The sequence below is a fragment of the Apiospora aurea genome (assembly GCF_038362705.1).
Source record: "Apiospora aurea strain CBS 24483 chromosome Unknown utg000010l_segment0_segment0, whole genome shotgun sequence".
Lineage (NCBI taxonomy): Eukaryota > Fungi > Ascomycota > Sordariomycetes > Amphisphaeriales > Apiosporaceae > Apiospora > Apiospora aurea.
This window is the reverse complement of record NW_027117397.1, coordinates 1,354,764-1,381,578: the sequence shown is the minus strand read 5'-3', so window position 1 is coordinate 1,381,578 and position 26,815 is coordinate 1,354,764. Positions and strand designations below refer to the sequence as shown.

General features: G+C 52.1%; 9 protein-coding genes across 9 annotated transcripts; 4 read left to right on the top strand and 5 right to left on the bottom strand.

Annotated features, from left to right (window-relative positions):
* Positions 1-166: 166 nt before the first annotated feature.
* On the top strand, positions 167-2,444 carry PG986_014462 (nitrate assimilation regulatory protein nirA; the record flags this gene model as incomplete). Its single annotated transcript, XM_066850684.1, has 8 exons — positions 167-192; positions 393-566; positions 627-648; positions 757-1,239; positions 1,292-1,413; positions 1,463-1,584; positions 1,635-1,807; positions 2,139-2,444. The coding sequence occupies 8 exons, from the start codon at positions 167-169 to the stop codon at positions 2,442-2,444; spliced, it is 1,428 nt and encodes a 475-aa protein (XP_066692922.1).
* Positions 2,445-2,619: 175 nt separating this feature from the next.
* Positions 2,620-4,096, bottom strand: PG986_014461 (uncharacterized protein; the record flags this gene model as incomplete). The annotated part of the gene is made up of 2 exons (XM_066850683.1): positions 2,620-3,831; positions 3,947-4,096. The coding sequence occupies 2 exons, from the start codon at positions 4,094-4,096 to the stop codon at positions 2,620-2,622; spliced, it is 1,362 nt and encodes a 453-aa protein (XP_066692921.1).
* A 479-nt stretch (positions 4,097-4,575) lies between these two features.
* On the top strand, positions 4,576-8,248 carry PG986_014460 (zinc protease; the record flags this gene model as incomplete). Its single annotated transcript, XM_066850682.1, has 8 exons — positions 4,576-4,665; positions 4,818-4,884; positions 5,011-5,273; positions 5,341-5,574; positions 5,619-6,185; positions 6,245-7,105; positions 7,154-7,880; positions 7,941-8,248. The coding sequence occupies 8 exons, from the start codon at positions 4,576-4,578 to the stop codon at positions 8,246-8,248; spliced, it is 3,117 nt and encodes a 1,038-aa protein (XP_066692920.1).
* Positions 8,249-10,056: 1,808 nt separating this feature from the next.
* On the bottom strand, positions 10,057-12,207 carry PG986_014459 (uncharacterized protein; the record flags this gene model as incomplete). The annotated part of the gene is made up of 2 exons (XM_066850681.1): positions 10,057-11,937; positions 11,989-12,207. The coding sequence occupies 2 exons, from the start codon at positions 12,205-12,207 to the stop codon at positions 10,057-10,059; spliced, it is 2,100 nt and encodes a 699-aa protein (XP_066692919.1).
* Positions 12,208-14,396: 2,189 nt separating this feature from the next.
* Positions 14,397-17,325, top strand: PG986_014458 (SET and WW domain protein; the record flags this gene model as incomplete). Its single annotated transcript, XM_066850680.1, has 4 exons — positions 14,397-16,069; positions 16,121-16,325; positions 16,376-16,704; positions 17,028-17,325. The coding sequence occupies 4 exons, from the start codon at positions 14,397-14,399 to the stop codon at positions 17,323-17,325; spliced, it is 2,505 nt and encodes an 834-aa protein (XP_066692918.1).
* Positions 17,326-18,192: 867 nt separating this feature from the next.
* Positions 18,193-20,000, top strand: PG986_014457 (uncharacterized protein; the record flags this gene model as incomplete). The annotated part of the gene is made up of 4 exons (XM_066850679.1): positions 18,193-18,564; positions 18,618-18,727; positions 18,790-19,162; positions 19,269-20,000. 4 exons carry the CDS (start codon positions 18,193-18,195, stop codon positions 19,998-20,000), a joined length of 1,587 nt encoding a protein of 528 aa, XP_066692917.1.
* A 1,184-nt stretch (positions 20,001-21,184) lies between these two features.
* On the bottom strand, positions 21,185-23,028 carry PG986_014456 (uncharacterized protein; the record flags this gene model as incomplete). Its single annotated transcript, XM_066850678.1, has 5 exons — positions 21,185-21,331; positions 21,390-21,824; positions 21,868-22,015; positions 22,179-22,325; positions 22,388-23,028. The coding sequence occupies 5 exons, from the start codon at positions 23,026-23,028 to the stop codon at positions 21,185-21,187; spliced, it is 1,518 nt and encodes a 505-aa protein (XP_066692916.1).
* A 1,439-nt stretch (positions 23,029-24,467) lies between these two features.
* On the bottom strand, positions 24,468-24,941 carry PG986_014455 (PLP-dependent transferase; the record flags this gene model as incomplete). The annotated part of the gene is made up of 1 exon (XM_066850677.1): positions 24,468-24,941. One exon carries the CDS (start codon positions 24,939-24,941, stop codon positions 24,468-24,470), a length of 474 nt encoding a protein of 157 aa, XP_066692915.1.
* A 141-nt stretch (positions 24,942-25,082) lies between these two features.
* PG986_014454 (dihydroxyacetone kinase) lies at positions 25,083-25,645 on the bottom strand (the record flags this gene model as incomplete). The annotated part of the gene is made up of 3 exons (XM_066850676.1): positions 25,083-25,358; positions 25,428-25,573; positions 25,615-25,645. The coding sequence occupies 3 exons, from the start codon at positions 25,643-25,645 to the stop codon at positions 25,083-25,085; spliced, it is 453 nt and encodes a 150-aa protein (XP_066692914.1).
* Positions 25,646-26,815: the final 1,170 nt, after the last annotated feature.

Below are 26,815 nucleotides of genomic sequence, written 5' to 3'. Positions count from 1 at the left end.
ACAGTCGGGTTACGGCTCCACAAACCCACTGGCAATCTCTGATCTGCTGAACCGGCTACTGATTAGCAGTAGGTAGCACGAGATACGCGAGACTCCCTAGCTGACAACTCTTACATATACACCGGTAAGTCGCCTAGGATCTTCGGTAGTGGCGAATACAAGGACCATGTGTCTTACACAAAGCTCAGCCCTGTAAGACATGTAGTACACAAAACAGTACTCGTCTTCACCTCCTTCGATTTCAGATGATACTCCAGTGCTTTTACCTCCCCAAACCTCTAGAATCCAACACATGTCGTCTGGGATGGCAATTGTACTTTTCATTTTTCTTTCCTCTTCCTCCTTACCACGACATATCGGGAAGGTTCTGCCCTCGCTACGCAATTCACAAGACAATACTCTAGCGGCCTACGTATCTTTGACCCTGTCTCTTCTGACTATACCATTCGATGGAATTCACTCCGATACGACCGGCCCTCAAAGGGGTCTCTCGAGACAAGAAACAAGGCCCCAAGGAGTGCCCCGTTCTCCAAGCCTGTTCCGCTTGCCAGACGAGTAAAACCAAGGTCAGAAAACCCATTACAACCGTCATACTTATATTACTGCATAAACTGAGTTACTTCTAGTGTTCTAGAGACCGACCGAGTTGTAAGCGGTGCCAAAAAAAAGGAACAGGAGTGTACATACGAAGCCGATAAGAAAAAGGAAAAAGCGGGGCGTCTTAAAATATTAACGGCATTTACAAACCAATTAAAGGATCTACCCCTAGAGCAGGCAGATCAACTTCTACAAAGGTGGCGAAGTAGCGACGGCCGGATCGGATCGCTCCCCAATCTACTCCACGTTCAGACAGAATCGGAGAGCATTCCTGCATCTGTTTCTCGACCTCAGTTCTTGCCTCCGCTTGAACTTACAGCCAGCCTCGTGAATGCGTTCTTCAGTGGCAGCGACAAGCTATTCCACGTTTTCAGCGAGGAACAAATTGCACAATATAGCCGCATTTGCTACGATGGAGACAGCCCGAAGGACGAGGGTGACGTCTGCTGCTTGTTGGCCGTAGCTGCTGTTGGCGCTCATTACGGACACGAGGTTATCGACACGCTCTCGCAACCCTGGCGGACATTCTACGATCTCGCCCGTGGTCATTTCAAAGCGGTCCAAGGCACTCGGCCCGTAGATGCCATCAAAGTCTCTGCGATGCTCTGCCTGGTAACACAGAGGAAGCTGTTGGATATGCTGGTAAGTCGGCATCTTTCAAGGGGATGATCCAAGTTAGTTAACTAACTGCAAGTTGCGTCCTGAACATCCCACAGAAAAGGGACTTGAATTATACGGGAAGACACCACTAGACCCTGGAAGGCCCGAGTGGGTTGAACTTCGCAGGACAAAGCGTGCATTGGTATCTATGTTGAGGTAATGAGCAGCTGGTTCGACATTGGGACCACGAGCTAACAGCATGTAGTTGGTTATCTACATGGTTTAGCGACGAATGGGGAACAACACTATGGAAGCGGCTTAGTGGATGGATGATCGACACACAGAACACGGAACTCGAGTATAACACGTCCACAAATGTCGAAGAAAGTAAGTTGCGCTCCAAGACTGGTGAATTGGCTAATATAAACACCTCACAGGCGTTCAGAATGAAATGCTCCAGGTTTCCCTGCTTAATGCGCAAACAGGGCAAAAACTTAGATCATCAGAAGAGCTCACAGCACACTCTCTGCAAAGCAGCAAGAATAAGCTACAGACGTGGTATGATGCACTGCCTTTGGGGATGGGTCTTGGTGCTATCTTCACACACGATGTAAGCACTGGGCGTTCTATATGGCGCGCTCACCTGTTACATCTCGGTAGCATGATGTTGTGCTACCGTCACATAGCTGCACAGACCACTCAAAGCTCTCCGGAGCAAGAGAGTTCGTTACACAACCTTAGACAGGATGCTGTAGATGCCGCAGTGGCTTCTGCCAGAATATTCCGTCTGCTTCTGGATAGAGAAGAAGTGCCTAAGCGCTGTTGGTTAAGCAGGTACAAGTCACCCCTTTTCATGTTTGATCCAGTTGGCGCTACTAATAAATTATTGAAGCTCTCACGCCGCAGTGTCATGCGCAATCCTATTACACCATTGTACTCAGGAACTTGCCAATGGAACCGATGCACCGGAAGACGCGAAGATGGGTGCCACACACTGCCTCGGAGTTCTCGAGTCCTGCAGTCAGCTCGACCCGGTAGCGGCCCAAGCATACACCCAACTGTTTTCGGCCTCGCGCATCCTTGACATATTACGAACGAAAAGCAACCTGACGGGGTTTCCAGCGGCGGAGGCGCTGCGCAAATCGATCAGTGCTGCTATGCTCAATATGCTGGAGAGTCCCAATGCGCCCGCCCCAGATTATTCTAGAGATTTGATTGATTTTCTCTGCTCGGTATACGAGGTGTAAGTCAAAACACCGCTTGCAGAAAATAGACAAAGCGAAAGAACCCATGGGCCGCGTCTGCCACAAACAATAGTATTCAGAATCCATGTCGTCAAGCTCTTCGTCGTCATCTTCGTCCTTGCCGCCGTTGCCCTCCTCGGTGCCACTAGCAAGGCCGAGAAGCTCCTTGTCCATGTCGTCAAGATCGTCGGCATCTTCCCGCTCTCTCGCTCCCTTCGGCGTACTCGCTATTCATATTCGGCGTGTCGCCATTGTGTGCGCGCTGAACTCTGAAAGGGCGCACGGCACCAGGGGCCTTCCAACGTGAAAGGAGTCGGCCTAAGCGTCGGAAGACAGAGACGTGAGACACGAACACCTCACCGAAGTCATCCGCCTCCGATTTCAACTGACAAAGGCCACCGAAACCCCGGCCGCGGTAGGGTACGTCTTCGTCCGTAGCGTATTTGAACTCCTCATCGCTGTCGACAAAGGGATCCGCCATGGCATTGAGGCAGTGTATGGCGCGGATGATGGCGCCCTCCTGTCGCCGGGCTTTGCGAGCCTTGTATTGGGCCTTGCGTAATCCTCGATCCAGGATATACTCGACACGTCGGTTTCGGTTGTGCTCCACGGTAAGCTGAAGGGCGGTAGGCGGCCGCGGCTTACGTCGCATTACCTTATCGAGTGCTGTAGATCCGGGACCGGCAGGAGAGGAAGCATCCAGACGACTTAGTGCCCCAGGCCGCGAAGTTGAGGGTCTGATGCGCGGCAGTATCGCAGCGGAAGGACCGTCGTCACCCAGTAGCTTGCCTCTGGATACAGCGTGTTTGCTTGGCTGGTGGTCCTGGGCATACTGAGCATCGGCGGCAATGATCTTAGCTCGATGAGCCTGTTTCTCGCGGCCAAAGTCGATCTCGGTTTGGGGGTCGATGTTTTCCTGGTATTCCTCCTCGGGCGTCATATGGACCAACTGAGGTACCCATTGATTTGACAGACCCGAGTTGTACACAACGCCAGCTCCAAACGGGTTCTCGTCGCATCCTTCTTCTGTGAAATCCGATTCGAGGTAGAATTCCATGAGCCACAGAAAAGCGTTGGCGCGAGAGGCACTGGCGAAATTGGTCTTCATAATCAAGTCATGGAATTCGCCGTCATTCGGAAAGTGTAGTTCAGCAATACGTCGTGCCTGTCGACAGATGAGAAAGACCAACTTGACAGGGTTTGTTCGTGGGATATTGAGTTTCTGGAAGTCTTCCAGATCCTGAGTCTCGGTTTTATCTTCGATAGCATTTTGGAGGATGGCTTTTAGGACACGAGAATCTTTCACTTGCTTGTGTGCCCTGGCGTCCAAGTAGGCTTGGAGAGGGAACAGCATGGTAGGTACGAGACTGCGCTTGCATCTCAGGGAAGACTAGTTGTAGCAAGGGGTTAGTATGAAATGCCGACAGTAGGGGAAAGGTAGACAACGAGGGTAGCTTACAGTTCAACATGGTATCCATACGACCAATATTGACCAACAGACAGACCATAGCCGTGCTCTTCGCGACCTCCCGATCATTTAGCTGGTCACGAAGGACTTTGCTCATACTACTGCTCCTGGCTATGGTGTCGATATACAAGTCGGCAAAGGTCTGCTTCCCTGTCTGGGCGTGGTCATAGCTGTTGGTGAAGACCATTTGTTTGTTGTCGAGGATGGCGCGGAGGAAATTGTATTGGATGTCTTTGCGCTAAAGCGGCTCGCCATCCTCCTTCTTCAGGGATCGGATCTTGCCAATTGAGCCGGCAGAACAATGATGAATGGATTTCATGGTGGTTGAACATCGGGAAAACTGCCGCTCTTCAGTGGTTTTTGAAATTATGCCAGTGATCCAGTTGAACGAGGCCGATAATGAAATGGCACAACGGGTCGCAAGCTGCTGTGGTAGAACGTATTTATGTAAAGCGGAAACGATGACGAAAAGAGGTGATCGAAGAAGAGTGGTGACAGATCATCGAGGGATACTCGCAAGTACGAAAAGGCTTTTCCTTGGGTACCCTTCTTGTGTGTTGTCAAATTGAAATCAGCAGCCAACCAACCAACGCAGACAACTAAAAGCTGATGGCGGGTTCGGTTTCGAGGCCCCTGAAATCCAACTCAGGGCGAGGGTAGCAGGGCATGTACCCCCGCCGTGGCATAAGAGAGTTTGGGGCCCGCAAGGCCTTAGCGAGGTTGCTAGACCCATGGGTCCAGACCGGTGTGCTACCTGTACGCCCTAGGAACCACATTCCCAACCGTCCTAGGGTAAAGAGGGGGCGGCCGCATGAACATAACCTGCATCGGAAGTGTTATTTCCTAGCAAGCAAGGAAGTCCTACTTTCCAGTCCTGCTAGCAACTGTTCCTCCTTATTTGATTGCAGGCCACACCCATTATCAGGCTTCGTTCATCTTTCGATTTCGAGAACCTTTCCAGATTAAAGACCTCCGGTGAGTTGTCACAACCACTCCCGTAACCTCTTCCTACCTTCCCATTTCCCCGTTACATCGTTGAGGGTTTTACTTGTGTATCGGTAACCTTGGTTCAGCATTATGGCGCCCTCTATACCTTCCCAGGCCTCTATACCTTCCCAGGATGCGGTTGTGCAGGATGTTCCGATCCGGGACAGGAACAGCAACCTGTAGACCGGATTACAGACCAGCTGGAGAAACCGTCGCTCGATGATCGCAGTTATCGCGTGGTTCGTCTGGCTAATCAGCTGGAATGCCTCTTGGTTCATGACCCGGAGACGGACAAGGCAAGCGCAGCCTTGGACGTTAATGTGGGCAATTTCAGCGATGAGGAGGACATGCCAGGCATGGCTCACGCCGTGGAACACGTAAGTCTCATTTTTCTTTCTTTCTGTCAAGATGTCATCATCAACGATTGCTAACTGAGTTGCTTAGCTCTTGTTCATGGGAACGAAGAAGTACCCCGTAGAAAATGCATACAACCAGTATCTCTCGGCGCATTCAGGCCACTCCAACGCCTATACTGGTGCAACTTCCACAAACTACTTTTTCGAGGTAGGCGCGAAGCCTAGTGAGGGTGATGAAGCATCCGAGTCTCCTTTGTACGGTGCTCTGGACCGGTTTGCCCAATTTTCATTGAGCCACTGTTCCTCTCATCCACTTTGGACCGTGAGCTGCAAGCCGTTGATTCGGAGAACAAGAAGAACCTGCAGAGTGACCAATGGCGGTTGCATCAACTCGAGAAGAGTCTGTCAAACCCGAAGCACCCGTATTGCCACTTCTCCACTGGAAACTTCGAGGTCCTCAAGACAGAGCCCGAGGCACGCGATATCGACGTGCGCGCCAAGTTTATGGAGTTCCATGGAAAGCATTACTCGGCAAACAGAATGAAGTTGTGTGTGCTCGGCCGTGAACCTCTTGACGTTCTGGAACGCTGGTCAGCCGAACTTTTCTCCGATGTGCCCAACAAGAACCTACCCCAAAACCGGTGGGAAGACGACGTGCCATTCGGGAAGGACCAGCTGAAGTGGCAATGCTTTGCCAAACCTGTTATGGACTTACGGGAGCTTAACCTATTCTTCCCATTCATGGACGAGGAGAAGCTTTACAAATCACAGCCAAGTCGGTACATCAGTCACTTGATTGGACACGAGGGACCTGGCAGCGTTTTCTCCTACATCAAATCGAAAGGTTGGGCCAGCTCATTGAGCGCTTATCTGGTTCCTATCTGCCCCGGCACGCCAGGTGTGTTTGAATGCCAGGTCGGACTCACTAAAGATGTAAGTGCCCCTCCCCCTGACATCATTCAATTGGCCCCTAAGCTGACTCTGAAATACAGGGCTTAATGAACTACAAGGAGATTGTCAAGGTTTTCTTCCAGTACGTTGCTCTGCTTCGAGAAACGCCACCGCAGGAATGGATTTTCGAGGAGCAGAAGGGTATGGCCGACGTGGACTTCAAGTTCAAGCAGAAGACACCAGCCAGCCGTTTCACGAGCAAGATTGCCGCCGTCATGCAGAAGCCATTGCCGAGAGAGTGGTTGCTCAGTGGGCAGAGCCGACTCCGGATGTTTAACGCGGACCTCATTGCAAAGGGGCTGGACTGTCTTCGGCCGGACAATTTCAGAATGACTTTGGTCTCCAGGGACTACCCCGGCGATTGGGATCAGAAGGAGAAGTGGTACGGAACCGAGTACAAGGCCGAAAAGATCCCCAAAGAGTTCCTCGTGGAGATTGCAGAGGCCGCCGGTGCTGATGCCCAAGCGCGTCTGCCTCAACTCCACCTGCCGCACAAGAACCAGTTTATCCCGACCAAACTGGAAGTTGAGAAGAAGGAAGTCAAAGAACCGACTTTGATACCGCGCTTACTACGGAACGACAATGTGGCTAGAACATGGTTTAAGAAAGACGACACTTTCTGGGTACCGAAGGCAAACCTCGTAGTTAGCTGCAAGAACCCCATCATCTTTGCCACCGCGGAAAACTCGGTCAAGGCGGAACTGTACACCGAGCTCGTACGGGATGCCCTGGAAGAGTATTCCTATGACGCGGACCTGGCAGGCTTGCAATACAATGTCACTCTGGACTCTCGGGGCATGTTTGTTGAGGTGTCAGGCTACAATGATAAACTCCCAGTCTTGCTAGAGCAGGTCCTGATTACTATGCGCGATCTGGAGATCCGTGATGAGCGCTTCGATATCGTGAAGGAACGTCTGTCCCGCGGGTACAAGAACTAGGAGCTTCAGCAGCCATTCACGCAGATTGGGGATTACGTTTCATGGCTCACCTCCGAGCACGACTACGTTGTTGACCAACTCGAGGCGGAGCTTCCCGGCATCACCGTTGAAGCGACCAGGGCTTTCCACAAACAACTCATCTCCCAAATGCACATTGAAGCCTACGTGCACGGCAACTTGTATAAGGAGGATGCCTTGAAGCTGACCACGATGATCGAGAACACGCTGAAGCCCCGTGTGCTACCCAAGGACCAGCTACCGATTCTGCGATCTCTGCTGTTTCCCGCCGGTGCCAACTACCTTTACAAGAAGACGCTCAAGGATCCCGCGAACGTCAACCACTGCATTGAATACTACCTCCACATCGGCAATAGGGGTGACCGCATGGTGCGAGCGAAGACGCAGCTGCTTGACCAGATTATTCGCGAACCTGCTTTCGACCAGCTGCGCACCAAGGAGCAGCTTGGCTATGTTGTTTTTAGCGGTCTGCGAGGCTGCTCAACAAAATATGGTTTCCGGTTCATTATCCAGAGCGAGAGAACTTCTGAGTACTTGGAGTCGCGTATCGATTCATTCCTGAATGCCCAAGCTACCGCGTTGAACGACATGAGCGATTCCGAGTTTGAGAGCCACAAGAGAGCCGTGGTAGTCAAGCGGCTCGAGAAAGTGAAGAATCTCGACCAGGAGACTGGGCGACACTGGGCCCAAATCGCCAACGAGTACTATGATTTTGAGGCCGGTATGTATCTCATTCCCTGATACCAATAGTGTGGACTTGATAACTGATACCCCAGTCTAGCGCAAGAAGATGCAACTCATGTGAAGCGGCTTACGAAACCCGACATGATCGATTTCTACTCAAGCCATATTCTCCCGTCTGCGCCTACTAGGGCCAAGTTGGTGGTGTATCTGGTGGCCCAAGCGAAAAGCACCAAGACTCAGGAGGCCGCCACTCCCGATAAGGAACCCGAGGTCGTACCCAACAACGGGACCGTTCTCTATCTGATTGAAGACGTCAGAGAGTACAAGTCTCAACTTGTTGCCAGCTCCGGGGCACGTCCGATACGGGAGCTTTGCGAGTTTGAGGATTCTGATCCCAAACTGTAAGCTCTGTCTCGGGGAACTATAGTTATGGCCATTCGTACCGGCCGCAGATTGGCGATTTTGAGGTTTAGGGACCGTTTTGTGTAGTGGGTTCGCCACAGTATACGAATTGTGAAATTGATATTACACTTAATTTGCTTTATGACGGACACTATGAGTAGTCTTCCTTTTGTGTATATTATTTTCGCTCGTTGGTTAGGCTAGCATTGGAACAACTGCACGGTAACTACGAGGTCTGCGTAACTATGGAGGGCCTTTTGATATTCTCGCCTCTCTTTGACCATAGTCACATCGTATTTAAGACGTCCGCATGAATGTCGCATCGCGAACAGTAGCCATTTCATTGTACATGTTCGGAGGTTTGTTGGGACCGACCAACTACAGACGCCAACCTGCTGGCCATGGTAATTAGTATGTGGCTGATGGGCGTGTCTGCGGAAGCAAGAGACACAGTTCCGGGCTAACCCCTTGCAAGCTCGCATTTCTCAGCAAGCACTGTAACCATAGGCAACCCTCCCCCTTCTTTTCGCCGTTCAGCTGCCTACGGCACAACACCCGGTGCCCGTCGACGAATCCCTCCCACGTCACGCTCGCTACTACGACTGTCGTTATCCGAGCCCGAATCGACAGGTCGCACGCCATCTAGCGAGTCCACATCACTCCTGAATCCCTGGTCCATACGCAAAAGCACGAAGAGAATTTCCGTCCAAGCCGGCCATGCTTGACGACTCGCTGGATGTTTCCTTCGGCAGTTTCTGTAATGCTCGATTTTCAGGCCTCCCTGGTCTAGACCCGATGCCATGACGTATCCGAACCACACCATCGACGCCCATTGCTTTTGCTTGGCTTCCATCTCCGACTAGAAGAGGCAATGGGCAGGAGACAAGTCACCCAATCCACCTAGCAGAGGGTTACTTTAAAGTAAAATCAGCCGTTCGTCGTCAGCGGGACAAGGATCTCGCACCAAACGTTGGGAGTCGTCACATAAAGCTTGGATACACGTACATACGGAGCTGCGATGATAGCACACGGCCCACCAGATAACATCGCCGTTTCACTCCAAATGGAGACCTGACCCGTACCAGAGGCTCTATAAAGGCGTGCAGACCTCCTAGGCGTCCATTCCACTCTCTTCTGGCACGCCATCCCCACCTTCCCCGATCAAACGCAGTTCTCGAGCTTCAAACACCATGGCGGTCGCCAACAATTGCGCCCACTCTTTCAAGATGATCAAGTCCGACAGCACGCTGATCCAATGGACCTGCAACCTGTGTCATTCAGGTCCCTCTTGGTGGATTTTCGAGTGCCGGTATTGCAAGGTTCACGCCTGCCGGGCCTGCGTCCACAATATCTAGCCAACGGAGCTCTGGTAAGTGACGAAAAACTATGTGGACGCTCAACGGATAGCTGACCGCGGCCCAGACACCTACCTCCAAGATAGTCAAGGCATATGGAGAGGCTGGGTTCATGAGCGAAAGGTGGCGATCCGAAGTTTATTTCCAATGCTATGTGCCGATTATTATCTCGTGTATGCAGTCCCGTAATATATTGTCTTTGGGTGATATTCTTTGCAGACTTCCTTTGCTCGTCAGCGTCGCGCTTCCATGATGAGATGCATAACCCCCCTCACCACCCATACTTCACCATACCATATCCCCACGTCGTGATAAAACTGATCCTCCTAGACATACTTCCCACTGGCCCCTGCTTCGAGAATAGACGTATCAGCCAGTGATGCTTCGCTTGAAGCTCCACTCCGCCAAAACACGGGAGTGTCTCCAACTCCCGATCCTAACACCACACGAGTCGACTTAGACATACTGCCCGATGAGGTACGGGTACATGGCTCCTTCAATCCTGGCCCATGCGCTGGGCCCTTCAGTGCAATAAAACGTATCAGGCAGTGAAGCTTCGCTTGGGGCTCCGGCATGTAAGGAGTACATGTCGACGGCTCCTGATGGATTTCCTCGACTGCTACTACATCCGCATGTCCCAATGTAATCCTGGCTGCGTATAGCTTTCCCATGGTATCCAGAAGCGAATAGAGCTTGGCCATATGCTGCCTCCCGCATTCCTGCACATTCATTTGCACTGCCCCCTGAATTTTCGTGTGCTTCGGATAAAGCCACCAGAGAGAGGCCCCCGCTCCATGTACTCGGTAGCTTCGCTGCTGGATCGAACGACATCCAAACAAGGACCTTAAGGGAGTTGCTGGCTCCCCCAGTGGCGTAGATAATCGATCGCTCGTCATTAACCGCCTCGATATTCCCTTGATGATCCTTGGGGTTCATAATGCGAGATATCCGTTCCAAGGCTGGATCAGAACAGGGGTTCTCAGGCTCTTCTGGCCACATGATGACACGGTTGTACACCTTCTCTTCCTCTCCATTTCCCTTAGCCTCCTGGGCGCTCGAGCTTGTCGACATTGCCGGAAGCTCTAGACATTTCATTGCCATCTTTTTGCCAGCCCGTATACGTAGTCGCTGCGTGCATGCCACTGATGGCAAAGGGTCGTCCACCAGATCAAGGAATGTCCCACAAGAATAGAAGTAAGAACGGAGGTGAGTTTTACTTAGGCCGAATATTGTACCATCATCCCCAACGTGGACACCGCGTGGCGGGCGTAGAGTCGGGCGCATGTAGTTCGGGTTGCTGCTCGACTCGAGCAGTCTTGTCAAGGGGTCGTCAGGAAGATTGTTTTCAACGTTGTTTTCTACTTCCTCCTCGGCTGGCCCTTCGCATTCGTCTCGAAAAACAACGTTGGTTGTATAGTAACTTCGTCGATTTCCAAACTGTCCGGTCAGCCATTCCTTGCGGGACTCTACGATTCTCACTTGTCCTGTGGTTTCGTCCTTCTCGAGCTTCATAAAGCCCCATCGATCGTCTATAGGGCCCTCGTCATGTTGCCTTCGCCAGCTATCCCGTTGCTTCATAATTTGTGTTTTTTCAGGGTCCGGCTCGTCGAGGCGAAAACGAAAGCAGTAGTAGCAAGAGGTCCAGTCAATCTCCTCTACTTCAAAGGCTGTTTGGTTCGACAGTCCATATAGATATCCGTCGATAATTTCAAAACAGACTGTGGAATCGATCTCGTAACCGACAACATTGGCTAGATGAATCTTTCTTCTCGACAGATGGCGCTCGGTGAGGTCGAAGAAACGAAGGACCCATTTTCGAAAACCATCAGGCCCATATTCGGAATGGGTACCATAGCAGAGATAAGATTTGCTGTTTCGGACGAACAATCTTACTGTAGACTCGAGAAGAATTGCACCGACTAGTTCTTGTGTTTCTGTGTTGAGAATCAAGAGCCAGTTTTCCGGATCCGGGAGGGCGAAGGAGAAGAGGCAGCTTGTGAATCCTTCGGCACTATGGATGACGTGAAATGTGTATTCGTGGCAATTTTTGGACTGTGGGACAGCTTCGGTTGTCAGTCTGGGGATGTCGACTACAGTTTCTCGGCCGGACGGGTTGCGTAGATCCAAAATTCTAAGCCATCTTTGTGCCCCATCCTCGTACACGTAACACAACTTGCCGCTTGAGTACAGATATGAGTCGGCAAGCCCGACCATAGCCACGATATAGGGGCGAGCTTCTGCTATCGCCCGTCGTCTTTTAACCAATCGTCTCAGCGCTCTTGCGTAGCGGCCGTCACGCACTGCTTGCTGCGCCTCCAAAGAGCAAGGTGCTTTTTCCTAGATAAGATCAGTAAGCTGCACCCGATTGTTCCGACCGAACGAGCTTACACAAACGACGACCTTACAGAAGCTGTTTTCCGTGATGAGGTACTGGAAATGCCGGCAGCAGAGGGACAAGTCGAAAACCTCTTCAATGGTGAGGCTCATGGCGATGTTGGCCATCATCTCGTAGGGCAGCTTTTTCAGCCCTGAAGAAGGTGGCCAGACCATCAAGACATTGCTTCTCGACGAATCTGCGTCCGCACCCGAAGTGGCAAGCCGCTTCATCGTGCTGGAAGAGACCAAACCCACGCACCGATCCAAGCTTTTATCGTGGATTCATATAGCTACAGTGAGCTAAACGCGGTCCACGGCCAAGTAGTCGGGGCGATCGTGAGCCGCAAGGAGCAGATTGGACCGAGGCGCACTCCACGCCTGCCTCCTAGGAAGTCGCCGAGATGTCGCCAACCAAACTCGACTGTGCAACTGCTGTTTGCGCCCCGAAGGTGATGTTTCGAGTTGCCAGGTGGATGGAGGAGGAAGCCGAGAGGACAGGAACAAAAAAGGTTGCCGGCCCAAACTCCCCGGCAAGTTACAGCCTTGTCGTGGCGTCGACCCTTTCAGTGGAGCCGGTCATGCTATTCTCTGGGGTTCTCCGCGGACTGATAACAGTCGGTACAGGCGCTGTGGGTCGGGTACACCACACCCACAGGGGTTGCGAGTAGCGTCAGAACTTGGGCAGGGATAGGCCTAGGGCACTCTGCTGTTAGCGGCTAGGCGAAAGTAGCCAATCCGCTTACATCGTTTGCTCTTGCACCCCACATTGCACACGGGGTTTTATGCGCAGTCTCGCTAGCATAGCACGAAATGCAATGAGCCAAGTTTGGATTCACTGGTGCTGGAGCGTCCTCTCGTCCGGCTTGCAGAGAAGACACGGTCGCCGCGAGAGCTGGGCATGCCTCACGAGTGCACTGGGACGAAATACAGTCAGCGCCAGGCTGGCGCCAGGGATGTGTGCGGGGCTGCTCAACGCAGGACAACCCAACCCATGCAGCCAACAGTCAGGGCAGAGGCCCCTCGCGAACACTGCCCACCGCTCTCGGGCGACTGTCACGCAGTGCCATCGCCATAATCTGCCTCCAGAACCAATCGCTTCCAGGCAGGCTCAGCGGAGAGGCCTTGACACCCAGGAATCGCGCCTTGTCAGGATGGCGCCACGGTGACTAGGGTAAGGGGCAATCGCTATCTGCGCAAATGGAATGAATACCTGATGCGGCTGCCGAGAAGGATCGCAAAGTGGATCGCAAAATATCTTTATTAGTCCGGCTAACGAGGCATCTGTCGCTCAGTTGTCCAGTCCTGGCAGGCTTCCGGTCCAAGTCGCACATAGTTGCTCATTGGAGGGAAGTCGGTGAGCGCCTGGCGCCCCTGTTCGTCTACTTGAGGTCTCCCAAGCCTATACCATGAACGTCTCCGTCACTGCGTATCTTTTGATCATGCTCATTCTATTCGTCTTGCTCACAAGTTAATATCTAGCTTCTTAGCTGGAACCATCTCCTTCACCCTCTAGTCCGTGTTGTCCTCGCCTTCCACATTGTCTTTGCCTCCTCATTTGCCGTTTTCTATTTCCTTGCCCTATTCTGTGTCGGACATGAGCCCCCACAACACGATGCCTACTAGACTCAAAACGAAAAAGACCCCAAAGATGAGTTTAAGAGTCAACCACAATGCATCCCAAATCTCTCGGATGTCGCCTTTGGTCTCCGCAGAAGCCCATACGTACAGGGCGAGAAGCACTAAAAGCGCAAACAAGCCACAGAAACGACGCAGACCTGGTAGCAGATTGCGAATTAGAGCCAATTTACCAGAGGGTAATACCCCATTGTCAACCGGGATCTCACTTTGGGGTTCCATCGATTCCTTTAGTTTACGGTAAGAGACGTACTTGCTAGTGAAAAGTCAGGGGGGACTTACTAGAGTAATACCTATCGTAACGGGATGGTGGTGGTTTAGGGAATTTAGGTAAGGAATTTCAGTTTTAGATGGGATAGAAGGAATGAAAGAAGGACTATGAACGACAAGAGAGGAGCTTTATTTATTGAATTTCATTCCATTGGACTTACGCGCCCGGCAACAGCAGTGGCCGTTATTGGCTGGTTGGTGCCATCGCCATCCTGTACCTTGCTCTGCATATCGATGTCTGGCGTATCCACTCCCTCGCGGTGGCCACCCAGGCTTCGTGCCGTCGATGACCAAGAGTCGGGCAACCAGTATCGTCCATGCCTGCTATCCGCAGCCTAGGGCTGATGCGGCTAAATTGAGCTAGCACTGTCTCTAGTCCCTGTTCCTGCGCCCAGCACCGTCCCTTTCGTCAACAAAGTGTTTTTCATTTTCTCACAATAGCACCGCATTGCTACTGAACAGGACGCCAGGACACTCGCTAATGTATTGCAATTACATTACCATTGCCAGAAATCATGAGGGAGAAGTTCATGGATTGGTGCGAGGGCGTCCCTAAAAAAGCCAGGTTTCGATGGATGGAGCCAAAGAAGCCCCTCAGCACGTCTTCTGAGGAGGCATGTACCTGCAAGGCACCAGATGATGAGCTTTGCAGCGAGGGCTCGGGTTGCCTCAATCGCGCCATGGAGACGTATTGCACCCACCACGCCTGCAAGAACCAAAAGCCCAACGATTGTTCCGACATTTCGATACACGATTTTGGTCCCAAAGGCTGGGGGCTCGAGTCAACACGAACGCTCCCGTGCGGCACTTTCGTATGCGAATACCTTGGTGAAACCCTGAACGAGGCCACCGTTCAGCAACAAGGCGAAAACAACTATGTCTTGCGAGTCGACGACACTTTTATTGACGCACACCGGAAGGGCAATCAGGCCCGGTTCTTGAACCACTCCTGCGATCCCAATTGTGATTTGCTGAAAAGGAACAATGGGGGTCGACCTTGTGCTGTCATCATCACAAATAGAGAAATACTTCCAAATCATGAACTCACTATCAACTACGGCTGGACTTCAGGCGTCGAATGCCTCTGCGGAGCTCCAAACTGTACAAAAGTCATCGGAAGATCGCAAAAGGAGCGAAACCAGGACAGACAAACCCGAAACAACGACCCCCCGCTCCGATATGGCCGTAAACGGCATATTTTGCCATCGCCCGATGAAAATTCCAGCAAAAGGCCAAGGCAGGCTCAATGGAATGCGACTCCCCTAGAGCCCGCGGCAGCCGCTTCTTTAACTGACGGTGACAATGGAGGCAGCAGACACTACCATCAGTCAGGGACGCGACGGCCTGAATCAAGATGTGAAGATCAGACCACTCTGCACGAATTGCCATCATCGTCTGGCTCAAATAGACCAGATGGTGGCTTGCCCTCAACAGACGTGTTTCGCGACCAATGTTCCGAGATACTGAATCTATTGGATTTCAACTTGTCGGAACTCCAGAAGCGCTGTGATAAGCGACAAGGGTTTCATGAAAGTGGCATGACTTCAAAGACTACCAATGAACCTGCCCCAATCCCCCAGCTTAAAGAGCTTCCCGCCAATCTCGATGACCTCATCCTCATGACTTCACGCACCACCGCACTCAACCTTGGTCCAGTTTCCTTCACCAGCGAGAAAACTCCTTCTCCTCCCTTGCGCGAGGTATCTGGGGTCGAAGGGCCTGAGTTGGTCCCTGATAACCGGGAGAGCGATGCTCGAAGCTCAGTCTCGTCCGGTGAATTGATAAACGAACCGGCCGGTGTACTAGCAGCAGAGACTATGATCCGCCTAGTTATCAACCTTCTCAAAGAGATAAATCAGGAGAGGTCCTCGCTGGGCGATATTGGAGCCGAGTATGATGAAATCCTAGTTTCCCTCAAGCGGGAGGCCCTCGATTGGCCTGTGGCCAGGTGGGCTTTGTTACTTCAGACAGGTCACGCGTCCTTTAGATTACAGTCAATTCTGCGGATGATCGCATGGGTGGGCGCCTCAAAATCGAACGTTTCCAAGGAGATGAAGGAGAAGAGTAAACCCAATATGAGCAACGTAGCGGATCGAACTATAGTAAAATGGTTGCGCAAAGGGAAGGTTTGGCTTGGTCACGTCAATAAACTAGGCGTTGGCTTCCTGCTATTAATGGAGGCGGCGAGGTATGACCACCAACATGGCCAGCATCATATACATGCTAACGGATTACACAGGAAATGCAATCAACCCATAAAGGAATATGCACTGGGCATCGCGAAACGAAAGTCCAAGATTCTGGTGTGCCTCGAGGCACAGATCCACCGCATTGTGGAAAATCATGGGCCTGATGTTCTGATGTTTCTACGGTCGCTAGAGGAACATTCGGTTCTAGAAAAGAAACGCCTAGACAATTTGAAGAGGGAGTACGAAGAAGGAGAGGTGAGTGAGCTCTCTTGAGCTGCAATACGACAAGGCTAACTCTTTGATAGAATATGACGTCGCCGAGTCAGAATGGCTCTAAACCTCAAAAACGACTGCCTCAAGCGCGACTGTTTCTATGCAACTCCGATGGTTGCACCAAAAGTTTCAACCGTAACACTGACCTACAACGACACATACAGAATGCTCATTACAAAGTGGAAACTCCCATACTTTGCGACTATCCGAAATGCAAGTATCCCATATCTCGAAAGGACCATTATAGAGAACATTTGCGCGAGTACCATAGAGAAGATCTAGTTCCTAAGAAGAAGAAGGCAGACAAAATATGGTGGGATGAATGGTGGAGAGAACGAAAGTACGGAAATGAGTGGTTTAGGTGCGACTATTGCCTTAAATGTCAAAAAGTGGCCAATGGTTGGATCTGCCTTGAATGCGAGCGCCAGTGTGACAAGGAGAGACAGGAACATCGAGCGAGGGCCATCAAATACTCGACTCATGCGACATCAATAAGCTTATTTGGAGGGAGCTGAGAGGTTTGCACTAGTTTCGGTATTGGGAACTGGCGTCTGGAACTGGCGTCACTAAGGTTTACTTCATTCTTTCGATGACTAGTCACGACGCATTGCGGGGACGTCAAGCAAACAAAAGAATGATACGAAACATCGATAAACTATTGTCTTTGACGTTTTATTATAACAGGGCCGCTCAAGGAGCCCTACAAGGCTTCGGCATGTACAAGCTGCTGCTGGCTGTTGGGGCGAGAGACAGAAACGGCCAGACAGGCTCAGCGATGGATGGGGGTCTGCTCAACCGATGCAACCAGCAGCCATGGCGGAGGCTCCTTGCAAGCGCTCCTTTCTGCTATCGGGCAACTATTATGCACTGTTATCCCCGTGAGTTCCCTACACTTTCTGGGCCCTGGTATGCATGGCCACAAGGCCGTGCACCGCGACCGGCTCCCCGAACTAAGCGCTTCCAAGTAGCCCGAATGCATTAGAAGCTAGGTTCCACGCTTTGGTGACGGAGAAACATAAAGAAACAATCAGGCTGGCTCCAGAAATGCGCACGGGGCTGCTCGATGCAGGACAGCTCAATCCATGTACCCAACGGCCAGGACATGACGACAGCAAAATCTACTACTGGCGGTGAGAAAACAACAAATAACCTAGGCTTTAGTACCAGCGCGCGTGGAGGGCGGCGAGCCTCAAGATAGTAAGGTTTCGCGAGTCTCCTGATGTCTCATTAAGCTTCGTTGTTGAGGACTCAATGGGAGGTCCTTTCTCACAGTCAATAGTGGTGTGGTTCTACCCCCTTTCATGGCCGTTGAGGGATCCGGATGCATATTGCCGGTCGTGTAGCACTGCCATGTCCCGCTCACCTCGTGAGGTGCAACATGGCCACTACAGGTATCAGCATACACAAGACGCGACTGGGACGGGTCGGCACAATAATCAGGCTGACAGGGTCGCCTGCAGGCAGGGGCAGGGCACTCTGTATACCATGCAAAGTGTCAAAGCCCATGCTCGTTGAGATCATTACCCACTGCTGTCGGGCGGTTTTCCTCATTGTATGGGCGTATGTTATCTATGCCGTCAACCAATCGCTTGCGGAATGTCTCAATGAGGTCACCGGTGCCAGGACCCGCGCTTCAGTTCTCATTGGCCCGGGGCCGTGATAGCAACAGCTCCCAGCAGTCGAAATGCACACCGAAGGAAGCACACCGCGAAATCCACGATGAACTACATAATAACATGCGAGCCTTCCTCCAAGGCTCGCCGGATGAAGTCAGGAAAGTCAACTTACATACTTTCCTTAAAGACCTGACTGACTTCAAGCGACCTACTTCACATATGTTGATTCGAATATGGACTCTGGACCGCCTGAGGCCAAGCGGCCTCGTCTTACAGCTGTAGATTCGGCAAATTGGCAGACACTTCCTCCTTTGCCAGCGCCAATCCTGACACCATATCACCAGTGCGCCAGAGACCCGCTCGTGAAACATCACCGAAGCCCCCCGAGCTTCAACAACCGCACGAAAGCCCCGCAATATCCTCCGTTGCCTGCCATATGTCAACCTAAAAATTACCTGACTGCTCCCCCAACGCCTGTCCAGCTTTCTGGCCGCTATGCTCCTCAGCCCCACATGTATGGGCCACATGCCCCGAGTCCTGAGGTGCCATATCCTGCCCCGGTTGCCATCGCGACAGCCAAGAGAAAGGCACCACGCGCTTCACAAGTAGGTATCACGCCGGACCTCCTTATGCACCCCACTGCTGACTCCCGGTGTAGGCTTGTGACAGTTGCCGACAGCTAAAAGCTAAATGCGACGAGTTGAAGCCGTGCAAAAACTGCAAGGAGAAGGGCATTCAATGCAATTACCGAGAGACTCCTGCCAAACAGTAAGTACCCGGCCCGGCGCGTGCTGTCATCGTTGTTGTTGTTGTTATTAACAGCAAGATAGGCCTGATAAAGTGAGCGCGGACATATTGGAGATAATACAAAGTCTCAAGACGCAAATGACTTCACTCGATGATCGCATGATACGAATGGACAAACGGGTGGAGAGCAATTTGAAGCGAATGGACAACAAACTCGACAGGGCTTTGACCAATGCAGGCTCACTCGAGAACGTCAAGATGGAATCGGTCGAGGACAACGACGACTTGGCGCAATCTCCTGCAGATCTCGACACATCTCAAGACGAGCATGATGGCGAGGAGGAGATTCAATCTGACAGAGAAACGAACGGAGAGCCAGCAATGACCAAGGAAGCCGCCGATCAGGTCTTCCAGCAAGCTAACGAGATCGAAATAGAACAGGAACCAGAACCACCTGTTGGTCCGGGAAAGCCATCGATGCCTGCCAATCACACGACCCTTGCCGGCCTGCTTTTAGAATGGCCGTCGATTGCTAGATTGGTAGAATCCACCCAACAAACAGAAAAGATCCAACACGTCAACGAGTTCCCGATACGACAAGAGCAAAAGCGAGGAACCTCACTATAACGACCTTATGACCGATGTGAACGACATGGACGGACAAGGCTCTGATGCCCCCACGCCACCGCCAGGCGAGAATTGGGGACAGTTTGCACCCTTGAACGACCCGAGCCTCAGCTTATACAAGGGTGGCCCTTTGAACGTTGATGGCACTCCAGACTTTGACCATTCAAAGCTTAGAAAGTATGTTCAGAGCTTCAAGGACAACATCCTCTGCATGCACCCAACCATTGTCCCGAAGGAGCTAGATGTCCTCGTCGCAATGTTTCTGTATAGTCTACCCCGGGACAAGGAGAAGCAAGCTACCAGCGCACCACCTTCGGCGGAATTCGTAGGAGCCAGCAGCGCACCCAGCGCCACCATGCCAGAGTCGGGTACAAAACGGAAACGCTCCCCTGCAGTTGAGGATGCAAATCAACCGGTGTCACTTCAGAAAGCGAATCTCCCTTTCCGGGGTATTCACAGCGCTCTTGTGCTCTCTGTACTTGCACTCGAAAAGATCTGCCTTCACAAGGGCAAGCTTCCGGACTTGGTTAACGAGCACGACAATGCCAACAAGCAGTCCCCATCTGTACGGAATGGAGTCCCCGTCTCGCCCTTGCAAAGATCCCAGGGTTCGCCACCTGGAGCACCGCCTCATCCTCCTCAGCTATCCGGTCGTCCATCTCCATAAGAAAACGAGAGGGTTCTTGGCAGTCGCCGTTCGTCCCTTCAGGGTGGTACCTCAATGCCAAAGGGCACACATACCCTGAAGCGCAACCTTGACGTTTTCCTGGACTCGAATACTTCGCGTTGGTCACTGATATTGTAGGAAGCCATATCGGAGGAGCTTAGTCTTACGAAGAAAGAGTTAGATCCCGATCCGAACTCGAGCTTCTTGGGCATGGCATGCACCGGGCCACAATAGATGCCGCCACCCCATCCGGTTCAATGAGCCTGGTCCGAACCAGATGGTATTACCTGTTACCCGACCGCCCGGCGTAAGTTGGAAACTGCAGGCTATGGGGCAAGTTTGACAGCAAGCCTTCCATGAGCCTTCAGAGTTTGGAAAGTTGCTACTACCCTACCTCAAGCTCCCCGCTAGCTGGAGGCGGCTGAGTTCACCGGCCCCTGGTCTACCAGGCTTTTCACTTCCCCCCCACACAAACACAAACTGTTGAATGGGCTTTCGTACGTACGTACAGTTGGTTCACTCGGTGCTTTCGCTGGGGTTTTCAGTTGTTCATGTCTATCTCTCCTGCTAGCTACGAGGGGCATCGTATGCCCCTCTTCATGAAACAGAAAGGTGGTTCGTGCGCGTAGGCACGTGGCACCCCTTTTGGAGCAACATGGACAGCCTCAGTTCCGGCTGTTCCAACACAAACATCACACCAGCTGCAGCCTACCACCTTGAATGGATCATTTGGGGCACTGGGGACGTGCCTTCACAGCGGGTCCTTTCGTCGCTATATAAAGCTCGTTGTCTTAATTTTAATTTGAGCTAACGACCTTGCCTGCCTAGGGAGATGTGTGTGCATCACGAAGTGCTTGAATGATTTTCTTGACTAGGTATCCTGTCGTCAGGTTGGATATGAGTGGATTACCAGAGCCAGAAGCTGCAACTATGTATGGTGTGGGTTCATCAGATTGATTACTGGTCCAATAATAGAATGGGTCGTCCTTTGCACTGTTTCGTGCGGCGCTCTGTAGGCGAACCGGGATCACACCTCGTAACCCAACAGGAGGTGAGGGAGGCAGCAACATAAGGAGGGAGTCTGTGGTGAAATGAGGGAAAAGGCAACAGGGTTGGAAAAGAAAAAGGGGAGAAAGAAAGCTACTTTAAGTAAACGAGCTACAAACATTCACCGATTCCAGCAACTACCAGTGCGCCGCGCGTGCAATGAACTTTACCCCAACGCGGCGCAGGTCGTGCAGCAGGACGTACTTTTCGCCGACGGAATCGTGCACCTGGTCGACAACGTGCTGAACCCGCTGGCCTAGGCGCAAGCGACGTCCGACCCCAGCCTGGACATGCAGGCACAAGCATTCCGAACCGACAAGTTGACGCTATTTCCCGATTTACTGCTACCGCCGCTGCTGTGATGATATTTTGAAGACGCCAGTCTTCCCTTGAGAGCCCACAGCGAGTCCGCCTTCCGGAGCAGCGGGCGAGAACTCGCTGGACTGGTAGTGGTAGTGGTTGGCCCCGACTATCCGGCGAGAACGACAACGTGGAACGGGAAAAGATGGCGAAGCCGCCGGAGGGAAAGGAGTGGCGCTTGTTTCTGGCGGGGATGGCAGTGGCGGTGGCGGCGGCAGGGGGTGCGTTGTCCTGAAACTGGTTGCGTTCCTGCAGCTTCTCGCGCGTGTTCTGGGCCCGACGAGGCAAGGGTTGTCGTGTCTTCGACGCCATAATTGTACGTTGCATGCACGTCCGCAAGACACCGCTGTCGACAGGCAGTTGGACGGCGTAGCAGCCGTTGCACTGGTGGACCTTGGTGGGGGACGCGGCGCTGGTCTGTGTTGATGGAGTGGGTGGCGGTGTGTATGTGGGCTAGCACAAAGGACGTCGCAGGCTCGGCGTCGCAGTTCATGGCGATGGTGAACATGGCGCCGAGCTTGGCGGCCGCGACGAGCAGACCCGAAATCTCGGGGCGGGCCGCCGCAATGCCGTCGGGATTGAACAGGTACGGCGGCGAGATGATCTGGCTGTCGGTGTGGTTGACAAGATGCTCCTGGAAGAGCTACTCTCTTCCCTTTCTTCTTCTCTTCGTCTGTCTCTTTTGGTGGATTTCAGATACCGCTCGACGCTGTTTTCTCCCTCTTCACCGGGTGTCTCCGACGATTGATATTATTCCTTTCCTCCTCGTACTTTTCGATCGCCTTCTCGTGGTAGTGTGTCCGCGTCATAGGGCGGTTAGGTTCCGTATGTAACCTCAGATGCTGCCGCCAGTTGTCCTGTCGGTTGAACGTCTTGCGACAGAACTCGCACGTCACTTCAACCCTCAAGCCGTGCTTCCTATAGGATACATTGCTAGTGAGAAGGAGGTGAATAGCGTTTTGGATAGAAGAGATGCCTACGTATTCTGATGGCGCCGCAGGTGCTCGCGTCGCTTGAACCCCGTTTGCTTCTCGCATCCGGGGAAGTCGCACACGTGCATCGCCTTAGGGAACTTAGACACGGGGATCTGCTGTACGTTGCTACGCAAGAGGGATGAGGGTGCGTTGGCCTGGGAGGAGGCTATGCGGATATCCATAGCCGAGAGCGGAGGTATTCTGTAGAAGTTGCAGTCCAGAGTGTGGTTCTCTGTCATCTGTGGTGTCCACGGACGGTAATTGAACGTATATGAGGGTGTGAATTCCAAGGGAGACGACAGTGCCATAGGAGGCGATCCCGCGGTCATGGAGTCATGCAGTGGGTGGGGCTGTTGTAACGTATGAGGGCTGTAGGACTCGAATGCGGTGGCGGATGGCGGGATGGAGGTCCCCATGAAGTCGGAGTCGATCATCTGACATTGGAGGTGAAGCGTGCGCATTGGCGTTAAGAGCATGTTGTTTTCGGGGGACATTGAAGGGGCATATTCAGGCTTGACGTCGACGGGATATCCACCAAGTTCAGTGGTTGGAGGCAGTACCTCTTGAGGACTATGATACAGGTACTGTGTTAATGCCTGCGGATCGATAGACTCGAGCGGGAGGCTGGACGATGATAAGGATGACATTTCGCCAGGAGAATTGGTATAATATATTTTCGGCACCGACGGCGCGATGATCTCTGAGATCGAACGGGGGAGACCTGTGGAAAGATGGAAGGAAGCAGACGGGTTCGTGGCCTACTTATATACACCAGATCACCAGATGGGGCTATGCTACATAAGGGCAACGTCCCATTCGCTGCCGATTACATACATCGTCCGCTCCACTGATGAGGAACTTTTATGGACACCTTGTCTGAGCAATACCACGGCATTTTACAAGGAAGTGCTACAAGTAGGTTCGAGTTGGATCCTTGCTCGTTCATAGTAACCACACTTCAGTCCGTACCAAGTAGCTCGGCACTAGAACATCAGGCAAGGTAACGAAGCGCGAAAAGGGGCTGCGTGCCAATGCCGTTACCACCATCCTCTTTGGGCAGCAGCTGAGGAGTGTCTGCCTCGTAGACACCTGTAACCTAGTTCCACGAATAGCTGGTGCCTGTTGGTCATCCAAACTATCCCGCCTCCAGTGTTAGTATGCCCTGCCGCTCTTCATATCCCTGCCAGGTACCCAACGGCGCTTCCGCGTTGATCATTTCCAACCAAGACCCAACGGTAATTCTTGAAAATTTCCAATTCCCCACCTCACTCGTTTTTCAGCATACATAGATCCTATAAAAATGCCACTATGTGCTACCAATGGTCCCATCTTAAGAATCCCGCCATTTTATATTCTTCAAAATTAGCAACGTCGCCAGGAGTAGGCTTCAGATAAGAACTTCCACTCATACTCAGTTGTTTCAAAATTGCCAAAATACCCTTTACATCAGTAAATACCTCTCACCGGCGACTTTATTTTTGACTTCGATCGCTCAGTGGTGACATCCTACAGGACCTAAGCGGATGGTTGTACAAGTCGGGCTCTCTTTCGAACCTGCTTCAGTACTTCTCGTTACGCGTACTCCCGCTCTAGAGCCCGGCATATATTCACCACATTCATCACACTCAACCACCATGGATATAAGTACCGTTGCAGGTCAATACCACTCGAGGTCCCGCGCAGTTCCTACACTTGGCCTCATTCTATTTATCCTTCGGCTACTAATATGAACTCCAAATACATGGCGTAACTTAGGATGGGGAACTGTATCAGAGCTGCCGCCAAACACTTTCACCCTTCCTGCTACGGCCATGGAAAAAGGGGCTTCATTCCTAGGTGCCGGACAACTCCCATCCAGGCTAATAAACAAAGAGATTAAAGCCTATCCTCAACTACCTACCCATTTAATATTATATCGTATAAAATACGAAATGATTCAAGCTTTCTGGATGCCTCCGTTGAGTATTAGCAGGAAATACTGTGCTGCGCCCACTCCCTGTGATCGCCTGCAAAGATACTCCGTGGTGTCTAGGTAGCCGACGTGCCTTCCCTTTTGAGCTAATTAGAAATTACTTCCCTGCTTATATCATTGTGGTCGTAGACGAGCGACAACTAAACCCTCGAGTGTATGAAACCGAGGTGTCTCAACCGGGTCGCCATGACCTTGATTCTGCCTTCTTCGCCTGCTGGCGTTGTCGAAGAAGCCATCTGCCGCATATATCAGCTGACTGGCTTGGGCGGCCATGGCTTCGATCACCTCTTGATTGCCATGTCCAAGCTGAGGCATGTTACAGCCGCCCCACCACCAGGCGTCCAGGATCTGGCGGCGATCTGATAAGCGGATATAGTCCCCTTGGCCCCTAATAGCAAAGGGCTGGTAGTCTCCGCCGGCAGATGCGCGCGAGCTGGGGGCACAGTGCTCAAAATAATAAAAGGATGCGTACATGTCGCTGATCATGGACAAGGTGACGGAGCTGCTAGCGGTGGACAGATCGTTGAGGGTGCGGACGGCGATCAGAGTCGGGAAGTGTGTGTCTCCCGTTCTAGGTGGCTCATGCATATCCACCACTCGGCCCTTGAGCATCAACAACCCCCCAAGCACAGTGAGTAACTGGTTAGATTAGAAGAGCTCGCCGGGCACAATGGCGTGGAAACGTGATGCAAATTTTCTGAAGGCACATCCAGTTGGATAAGCTTGCACCTAAACAGCACGCTCTCTTTCGACTATTCCGCCATTATATTCATGGCCTCGGCGAAGAGCAGCAGTGTGTCCATGACGGTGCAGCCCCCAACCTTGACCGGCGTGTAGCGCGCGAGGTGATGCAGCGCGAATGCCGAGGCAGCGAGCCCACAGCTCGGGCACGCCCTCGGAGCCCAGGGCCAGGTCCGTAATCTGCTCGACAACGGTGCGCAGCGCCTGGAGGAAGACGCCCAGGATACCGCCAAACGTACCGCCCATCTTAACCTCAATGATTTCCTGGAGCTATTGCAGCACCTCGATGACGGATCCGGTCGCCGCGATGAGGCCACTGGTGTTGGTCCGCACGTCGAGGAAATCCTCGGTCTGGTCGACCGAGCAGGGGCATTTGCGCGCTGCGGCGGTAACGTTGATGTTTGGGAGGACTTTATGATCATCGGCCGCCTCGCCATGGCTTAGTTCATGCAGATCGCACTCACGACATCTGATCCAAACTAAATCAATCACTTAGTAAGTAAGCAAAACCGTGGTAGACATTTGAAAATTATCATTGGTGTTGACTTCATGGCTGATCGGGATCACAACTCCGTTTCCCATCCCCCCCCTACACACCTTTTCTCACTAGTTACTGTTCAATTCCAACTCCAACCCGGATAACTCCAAATCTCAAACCAACCGCGTCAGCTCAACCACCTAAGCCGGACAAAGAACCCGCCTCTCGATAGCGAATCGATGGGCAACACCATGCTCTTCTTGGACAAGCTGACGCTATTTCCCGATTTACTGCTCCCGCCGGTGCTGTGATGATGTTTCGAAGACACCGCTCTTCTCTCGAGAGCCCGCAGCGAGTCCGCCTTGCGCAGCAGCGGACGCCTCGGTAATTTACTGTCCCTGTTGTTATTTTTGGAATGCGACTCTTCTGCTGGGAATAATGCTTGTTGCTCTCTTCATCCTCCTGGGCACAGTCGTCGCGACGGTCCGCTCCGGTCGCATGTTTGCCAACCGCGCGTCTTCGACAGCCAATCGTGCGTCTTGCAAACGAAACCGGGCAGCTGGGGGGCTGAAAGCAGGAAGAGATGCTTGCCCGCAGAGCACATTACCTCTGTCAGGCCTTCCTGCGTGCCAATGGACAAAAACGTCATATCTGACTGCAGTATCTCCGGCAGTTAAACTGCACACGATCCTTCAAAAGTTGAGGATCTACACCTTTACCCTGGAACGTTTTGTCTAGCGCCAAATTCCCTTGTACGGTATTTTGCCCGTCTCCGATACCCAGCTGTCAACGTAAGAGATACCTGCGATACAAGCTGCTGTGGTACCTGTAAAAACTTGGTCTGAAGGCTAAAATAATCTCCAACCGAGAAACGGTCAAGGGTACGAGTGTGTGCCCATTTTTGTGGGTGGAGACAAAGCGAAGAATCAGGTGGATTTCGGCATCAATCAGGCACCACGGAGATAGTGGTGGACGAAACCATATTCTTTTATGTGCGTCGCGACTTGTTACTATCGCCCTCGAATCCATAACGCTATTAGGAAACGTCTCCAGTAGTAGCAAGGGTGGAGTACCGTATCAACAATCTCTCCTGATAACCCAGGTGGTTTTATTCCAGCTTAAGAATACCGAATACCCAGCCAACAAAACTGTAAACAAATGAATGTCAATGAGCCATTGACTTACGAAAAACAGTACGAACCTACCCGTCCACCTAGATACCTGCCCTAGGCTAGACATAGCC